The sequence below is a fragment of the Arachis ipaensis genome, chromosome B10, assembly GCF_059453495.1.
Source record: "Arachis ipaensis isolate K30076 ecotype BB chromosome B10, ASM5945349v1, whole genome shotgun sequence".
NCBI lineage: Eukaryota > Viridiplantae > Streptophyta > Magnoliopsida > Fabales > Fabaceae > Arachis > Arachis ipaensis.
In genome coordinates, this window is record NC_142435.1 from 98,893,211 (window position 1) to 98,901,833 (window position 8,623).

An 8,623-nucleotide genomic window follows, 5' to 3' on the forward strand; every position below is an offset into this window, starting at 1 on the left:
CCTAGTCATTGATGTTCAGAGCCTTGGACCTTACTCTTATGCTTATTTATTTTGCTGTTTCTTTTGCTTCAAGGATTAAATTTTTGTTTATTTCAAAGAAGTCATAATAGTTCTTTAAATTCCTGTTCTTCATACATCAACATCTCTTGATTCAAATTTAAATATGCACTGTTCATGTCATTCATTCAGAATCACAAATAATACCACCACATTTAACTAAACAAGACTAATCTTAAATATAAACTCAATCTCTCCTGTGATATATCACTTCTTTCTTTTCTTTTTGATTCCAAGCTCAGTGAGTAATACATGAGACACTCTTTTTCAGCATAAAAATCAAATAACAAAATAAATCGCAAATAAAACTAGAACCTAAGAATTGAAATAACAGCTAATCATGTAATGATAAAATAAGCAGAAAACAGGAACCTAATCATAATAAGAACGGAAGAAAATATAGAATGAAAGGAACTTAACCACCTCAGTTATCCTAGTGGCCATCTCATTCTTCAGGCTGTGTTCCTTCGTGAAGATGATTCGCCTCCCTTTGGTGTCATTAAAATAAGCAGAAAAACCACAAGTAAAGCGACAACATCAAACTTAAAAGTTTGCTTGTCCCCAAGCAAAGAAAAACTAAAAAGAGGGAGGGACAAAAAAAACGTATGAAAGAGTAAAAACAAATAATAATGCAAAAGAAGCTGAAAATAAGAAAAGGACAAAAAGGATAAAAATTACAACCTGTTATATATATATATATATATATATATATATTATTTTTTATATCACTACAAGAAACATCATTAAAAGCGACGGCCAAATCGACGGCTAAGCCGTCGATAATATTAAAATTCGACGGCAAAATAGACGGCAGAAGTGGTCGCTATTAAGTTTGTCGATTTTTTAATATTCCAATAAAATCGACGGCTTGCCTAGCCGTCGATAATAATTTAATAAAATCGACGGTCTTTCTGTCTATAATATGAGTTTGAGAATTTTACCTTATTAAAATCGACAACACGGTCGTCGATATTATTATATAAAATCGACGCCATTTTCGTCGATATTTGATTCAATAAAATGGACAAAATTTACGTTTATAATATGCTTAATAAAATCAACAACTTTTTCGTCGATATTTAATTCAATAAAATTGACACATTTGCTGTCGATTTAATTATTTAGATATCGACAAATTCTGTGTCTATATTTTGGCTTTTTTGTCTATTTTAAACTTAAAAAGCGACAACTCTGCCGTCGATTTTAATAGTTATATGTTTTAATTATTTTTTTCTATTTAAAAAATAGTAAACAATTAATGCAAATAAACTTTTAAATATAATCATAACTAATAATTATCATATATGTAAAAATTTGAAATCAATTTTAATTTTGGAAAGAGATACAGCAAGCCAGTCTCTCAAGAACCGTATGATTGGACAACAATATTTAAATTCCTGTAACTAATAAGCTACATGATGATAATAATCAAAGGAAAACTTTCCTGTTTGAATGTTTCTAATGCAATAGCATATCTAAAACTATTTGGCAACTGAAATAAATAATTATATATTCTTTGAGGAAAGATCAAATGGCTACTTTTGTGAACTTGGCGACAAAAAATCCACTAGTTTGTGATGTTAAGGAGTCAAATCTCCATGCTTTTTGGTATCCCGCCACTTTTACAAGCCCAATTTCTGGCACCATCTATCTCTGCCAACTCTGGATAGTAAACAATCATTTGTCAAACAACAAAAAAAAAAGAGAGAAAAAACCTCAACAATATCATATTAGATTATTAGTAATATATGGTTGATACAGTGATACTACACAGTATGAAAACTTCTTTAGGGAATGTAGATGATAACGGTGTAAACGGTTGGAAACAAGCTCTGTAAAAACCTCCAAATCTTCAAGGTTGTCACATATATTCCCAGATTATCCATATGATCAACTAGCATAAGGATAATCAAAATGTCACCACTGACTTACCTGAACTTGTCAATCAAACAAGGTTGACTAAAATCGAAACAGCAAGTAGAGAATTGCTTCTTTCCAAAATTGATTTTACAAAAGAGTGCAGCAATGGCAGATTGAGAAACTCCTGAACTTATACAATAAAGAGATACAGATTTGGCACTTGCTATGTAATTGTGTGATGCCATTCTGGTTGAAAGCAAAAAGCAAATTGCATAATCCTCACACCTAAAGATAACAGAATTATAAGAAACATTAGTGGGACTTTAAGCAAATGCTCTAAATTAACAATTTTTCAATTGATGACAGGGACTTTAAGCATTTGAGAGCTAGGAATAGCTATAAAATGAACAAATACTATTCATAGAATCTTATTATTCTTCAATCAATTAACTCAAATCAAGTGTTTTTATACCTTTCTGTCCATATCTTCTTTGATCCTTCTTGATTCTTCTTGTTCCATCTTCAGCTCCTCAATAGCTCTGCAAAACTCGGTGTTTAATGTCTCTGATGCCTTTATCCTTTTCTCCATTGCTAACAGTTCTGCTTCTTTCTTCTTAACCAGATTTTCTGAGTTTTCAATTTGATGACTTAAATGGAAACTTGTGTCTTTGGCTTCATGCAACTCTTTGTCCATTCTCTCAATTGACTTGTTCAGATAAACATTCTCTGCTTCTGTCAACTCGAACCTTTTCCTCAACTTGTCAAGCTCCTGCTTAAGATCACAATTCATACTGCTAACATTGCCGAGGCATGATATATTAAAAAGACAAAAAATAGAAACAAAATATATAACAGAGGGGTAAATTGAGAGTGAATAAAGCAAGAAAAGAATTGTTGGCTCCACATAGATGCTTAACAAATAACTAAGATGCAGGAATGAATGAATATATAGAATAAATACCTGCATAACTCTCCCCTGCTATGTAAAAAGTCCTTGTTCTATATGATGGGAACTTGAGGAACCAGTTGTGGAGAAAAGTGTAAGCATCATTAGCTGTTACAAACAAGTTACAAATCAAAGATATGCATGCATGTGTTTGCATGTAACAAATCAAATAGTATTAATTATGTTAAGTTTAAAGTAATGGACCTGTCTTTTGATCACCCAATTGATCATAATCACTACTTGTGTTTGAGTAGGAAAAGCCAACTCCAACAGGAGATTCCAGGAATAAGATGTTGGCTTCTTGGTTCCAAGACAAGTTATTAAATTTGAGTCCCTGCCCATCAGAGTCCACTAAAAATGGACCAATCTCTTGTGTTGCTCCATATCCCACAGAAGAACATCCAGGTCCTGCATGCAACAAATTCAATTAGTTAAACACATCATCATGATTTTAATTATATTATGATTATGATTAACTACCTCCATTAAGCCATAGGACCAAAGGCTTATCATCTGGGTTGGTAATGGCCTCAAAGAACCAGTAAAAGAGTGCTCTTCCATTGGTTTCATTGATAGTAACATAGCCAGCATAGTGCTCAAAATCCACAGCAGGCTGGCCAGGTAAGCCTCTCACAACATCACCATTATTATTATTATTATTATCATCTTACAAATGCCTTAACAAATAACAATCACATGAAAATGGATATATCAGAAAAACAGAAAGCTTAGTAGACTACCTGTGTTCGTTAAGTCCATGAATGATGACCAGAACGTCCCTGAAAGGAAAAGAGTAGAAAATAATTAATTCAAATGTGAAACAAAGCAACACAACTGCAGGTTGCAGAATACCCCTCTGTTTCAATGATCAAAATTTTCTTTCATATATCTTTGTCTATTACTATAATCCGCAGAAGGTTGAATGGTTAAGAATACTTTTCCCAAATGATTATTATCTCGTAAAGCAAGCAAATCAACAAGAAATGAAGAAGTTGAATGGCTAAGAATACTTTTCCCAATTGCAAAATGAAAATCTCCAGCAACCTTATTAATTTGAAGAGATCCATGAATATTGCATCCTTCACCTTCTTCATCCTTTACCCTCTGAACATACCCTTCTCTTTGACACTGATCAAACAAGTCCAAGTTCTCCGGCAACGCCCATTCCTTTTATACGCTTTTTGAACTTCTTCATAAGAATTACAACAATTGCCATCAGCACCATAACAAGAACCGCAATACTCTTCGTCATACCCTAATCTGCCACCATGTATTTGTAAAGGCATCTGAATTTTTATAAAAATAAACAATGATTTATTTGGTTTGTAATAGAAATAACAACTATTTTCTTTGATAAACAAAATCAAGATTTTATTATTATGATTTTGGTCGGAAAACAAATTCAAGATTATCACAAGAACCACAATACTCTTTCTTTTAAATTTTATTTTATCTAATCACATTGTAAAACTGTGACAAACTAGTTAAGCTGAAGTAATGTAATGAATTGATTATGCTAATTAGGTTTAACAAATACAAATTCAGAATTTCATGATAAAAATAGTAGATACAAAAATTGTAAAAATAAATATAATAATAAAAGAGAGATAGGGAGGAACTTACAAGAAGCTGCAATGGCGACATGCTCTGGCATCGGGCTCACAGGGACGGCGATCGGCAAAGATATTGCAACGACGAGTCTGTGGAAGAAGAAGAACATTCACAAATCACAATGTGATAGAGAGAGAGAGAGAGAGAGAGAGAGAGAGAGAGAGGAACTCACATGAAAAGGAGCGACAGCGGGTTCGGCGGAAGAGAAGAAGAAGCAGCTCTGCTATCAGGCGGAGGAGAAGAAGAAGAAGACAACGCTCTGCGTTCAGGCGGAGGCTGGCGGGTTTTCTCAGGCGTCGAAGAAGAAGAAGCTCTGCTCTCTGCCTCTCTATGTGACTTGATTCCATCTCTGATCTCTATTCTCAAGTGATGGAGGAGAAGAAAAAGCCTCACTCTGAAGTCTGAACTTTGATTCTACGAAGGTTTGGGGTTAAATTTTGGGGAAATGAGTGAAACGAAGGACGCGGGAAGCCAAACGCGGGAGTGATTTTTTTGATGATAAAAATCAACATCCCAGTCGTCTATTTTATGTAATAAATCTATACCGTCCATCTAAGTTAGAAAAGAGATCTCTATCGTTTAAAGTTATCGACGGCAAAAAGTGTCGATATTTTAATTATTAAAATAGACAACTTGTCCGTCGATTTTAAAGAAAAAAAATTTTTAGCCACTCTTTTGTCGATAATGTGACGATAGAATTTAGAAGTTAGAAAGTTACCAAAATAATAGACGACATCGTCGTCGATTTTAATATTTTATTTCTGGTTATCTCTTTTATTTTATCAACGGCTTTGCTGTCGAAAAATATCGACGGAAAAGTTAACCGTCGATTTTTGGCGTCGATAATTACATTGTTTCTTGTAGTGTATATAGTTAATAATTTATTGATTTATTTATATATATATAACTGGGGGCGTGTGTGTATATATATATATGTGTGTGTGTATAAATATAAACTAGGGGCGTATATATAATGGGGAACGTAGATATATAAGGGGAGGGGTTGGTTACATATATAGAAGGGGTTGGGGGTCAGGTTTAATGGAAGGGTGCTGTGGTGAAGGATTTGTTGTGAGTTGGTGGGATATTGAGTGAGTATGGGTAATTGGGTAAAAGAAAAAGGGATCTTGGGATTGAATGGGGCCAGATGAGGGGGATTCTGATTGGGGAAAGATCATTCAAGTGCAGATTTGGTGAGATTTCAATGAGGATACATATCACTAGGATGAATTTACGTGAACTTGAAAATAGGCAAGTTCAGCGCCGTATTTTTCAAATGCAATCCTCCGTTCAGCGTGGACTTTTAGCCAATTCTCCCTTTTTTATGTCGATCACCACGCTGAACTTAGAATTTCTCAAGTTTAGCATGGGCTTCAACCAAAATCACACTCTCCAAGTTCAGCGTGGGACAGGCAGAATCAACCTCCTCCAGAGCGTCCAAAAATTTTTTTAAGTGTTTAATTTCTATTTTAAAATTTTTACATGATCGAAATACACATAAAACAAAAGAAAAACAGTAGAACTCAATAAAAAATCAAATAAATAATAAAATTACTACTACGAAAAATAGACTAAAGATACGAAATTATCGGGTTGCCTCCCGACAAGTGCTTCTTTACCGTTACAAGCTTGACGGTTAGCTCCTCTAAGGAGGAGGATCATAGGGGCTCAGCTCTTCACCCCTTACTTTGAACTTCTTTCATGTGTCTCCATAAATTAGCTCAATATGCTCCAGAGAGAGGATTCTGTTTACTGTATAAATCCACACTGCATTGCTAGTCAACACCACTTTCATTCCTGGGGAGAAACTTTCAGTGGGGATCTTTTTGTTTCTCCATTCTCTGGGTACTTTCTTCTTTTTGGGAACCTCCTCCTTTTCTTCTTTTTGGGAACCTCCTCCTTTGTGGATGATGCATTCCCAACACCAAACTTAGGTTTGATGTCAGGAGAAATTTTATTGGTTGTCACTAAAGGAGGTTTGAGCTGCAATTTCTGCTGTGCATCATTAGGGGGTTCTTGAAGGTTTGGATCAATGCACCTCTCTTCTTCACCTGCTGAATGTATATCTTTGAAGACGTGAAAGACTAGTTGCTCATTATGCACTCTAAGCATAGTTGTCAGAACCGGACCAGACCGGCCGGTTCGATCGAAAAACTGGTAAACCGAACCCAATACCGGTCCGGGCTAAGCTTCTAACCGTTTAAGGTAAAGAACCGGTACGAACCGATCAAACCCGGTGTGAACCGGTCAAACCTGGCGAAAACCGGACCGGTCCGAACCGCTCGATTTGAAGGTGAATTTACTATCGATCTGCAACTCCACCGTGCTCTAAACCCTCCAGCGCTGCCAAGTGTCAAGGCGTCAAGGCTTGTGATAATTTTTGGAAATTTTTTCAAGAAAATTTGCCTCCAGTGGGGTTCGAACCCCTTCCTCCAGCATAAAGCAAGCATGCTTCTACCACCAAGCTGAAGTGATTCTCATCAATTAATATACAAATTATAATACATATAGCATTCTTTCTTTTCGCTTATATTCAATTTATTTTAATTTCAAAGTCACTCATTTTTAAATCAATTACATTTTATTTAACTATAAATTTTATTAAATATATATAAATTAAAAAGATAAACAAAAAATTTAATTAATCATAATTTATTTTTTTTCATGATTATATGATAATTGATATCTATTAATATTATTTTTTTAATATATTATTTTATTTTTTGTCTTCATATGAAGTTGATAGTTGAAAATCGCTAGATGATATTTAGTTAAACTAGTCAACGGTTTTTAAATATCAACTTCTCAAAAAAACAATTGTATGTAACTTTTCACCTATAATAATATAATAATAAAATAAATATAAACTAATTAATAAAGTATTAAAATTTAAAAATAATAATTATTTTTATAAAAATACTAATAATAAAAAGATAATTAAATTTTATATAATTATTTAATTATACCGAGTTAACCGGTTCGACCAGTGACCCACCGGTTGAACCAGTGACCCAGTAACCCAGTAACTTCACCGGTTCGATCACCGGTTCGGTTCTGACAACTATGACTCTAAGCACTAATTCACCCACTTCTACATCAATTAGAGTTCTCCCAGTGGCTAGGAAGGGTCTTCCTAGAATTATAGAGGCATTCTCTTCCTCCCCTGTGTCAAGAATCACAAAATCTGCTGGGAGGAAGAACTTACCCACTTTGACCAAGATATTCTCCACTAATCCGTATGCAAGCTTTATAGATTTGTCTGTCATCTGTAATGCTATCCTTGTGGGTTGTGCCTCTTGGATTTGCAACTTCTTCATCACATAATGCTTTCTCAAAGGTTGTGCTCCCAATGGTGCATGGAATTTGAAAGCTCCCTGGATCCGGCATCTTCCTTGGCAAGTTATTCTGAATGATGGCACTACATTTCTTAGTCAGGACCACTGTCTCATCTCCCTTTAAAGGCTTCTTCTTTTACAACAACTCCTTCATGAATTTGACATAGAGAGGCATTTGCTCCAAAACCTTAGCAAAAGGAATATTTATTTGCAATTTTATGAAGACTTCCAAGAACTTTGAAAACTGCTTGTCCTTGCTCTCCTTTTGAAGTCTCTGAGGATATGACATTTTAGGCTTGTACTCAAGAGCCTTTGGCAATGTAGGATAAGTGTCAAGAGAGTCTGAGAAAGGGTTGTCCGCACGCTTTGGAGGGACGTGCTCTATTTCTTCCTTCTCCTCCTCTGGAGCTTCTTTCTCAAGTGGATCCTCATTAACTTGTGCTTCCGTACTTGTCACTTGTCTACTTATCAAGGTAATAGCCTTGCATTCCTCTCTTGGATTTAGAATTGTGTTACCAGGAAGGATATTAGTGGTCCTCTGATCAATTTCATTAACTTTTGTGGCTAATTGACCCATCTGAATCTCCAAGATCTTGATTAATACTCTGGTTTTCTGTCTAAAACTTGCCAATATTACTTCCAAATCATTGTTTTGTTGGGGCTGAGAAGTTGCTTGCTGAGATGACTGAAACTGGTGGTTATTAAAATTATTCTGTTGAAAACCACCCTGAGAATTATTATTAAAATTTTGTGGCCTCTGAGGTTACTCTCTCCACCCAAAATTTGGATGATTTCTCCACCCCTGATTGTAAGT

General features: G+C 34.8%; 1 protein-coding gene across 1 annotated transcript; it reads right to left on the reverse strand.

The window, feature by feature from the left end:
- Window positions 1-1,362: 1,362 nt before the first annotated feature.
- On the reverse strand, window positions 1,363-5,210 carry LOC107621992 (serine carboxypeptidase-like 31). Its single transcript, XM_088492295.1, has 9 exons — window positions 5,193-5,210; window positions 4,647-4,888; window positions 4,487-4,563; window positions 3,604-3,642; window positions 3,344-3,529; window positions 3,068-3,271; window positions 2,390-2,971; window positions 1,990-2,202; window positions 1,363-1,719 (listed from the first exon to the last, which is right to left on the reverse strand). Exons 1-7 carry the CDS (start codon window positions 5,208-5,210, stop codon window positions 2,841-2,843), a joined length of 897 nt encoding a protein of 298 aa, XP_088348421.1. The 3' UTR covers window positions 1,363-1,719; window positions 1,990-2,202; window positions 2,390-2,840.
- Between the last annotated feature and the right edge of the window lie 3,413 nt (window positions 5,211-8,623).

Bases quoted from the DNA above. Each gene is read 5' to 3' on its own strand.
- LOC107621992 (XM_088492295.1), bottom strand. The intron at 3,643-4,486 runs GTAAGTTCCTCC...TTTTCCTTTCAG, and splicing joins TGTCGCCATTGCAGCTTCTT to GGACGTTCTGGTCATCATTC. The intron at 3,530-3,603 runs GTAGTCTACTAA...GGCATTTGTAAG, and splicing joins CATGGACTTAACGAACACAG to ATGATAATAATAATAATAAT.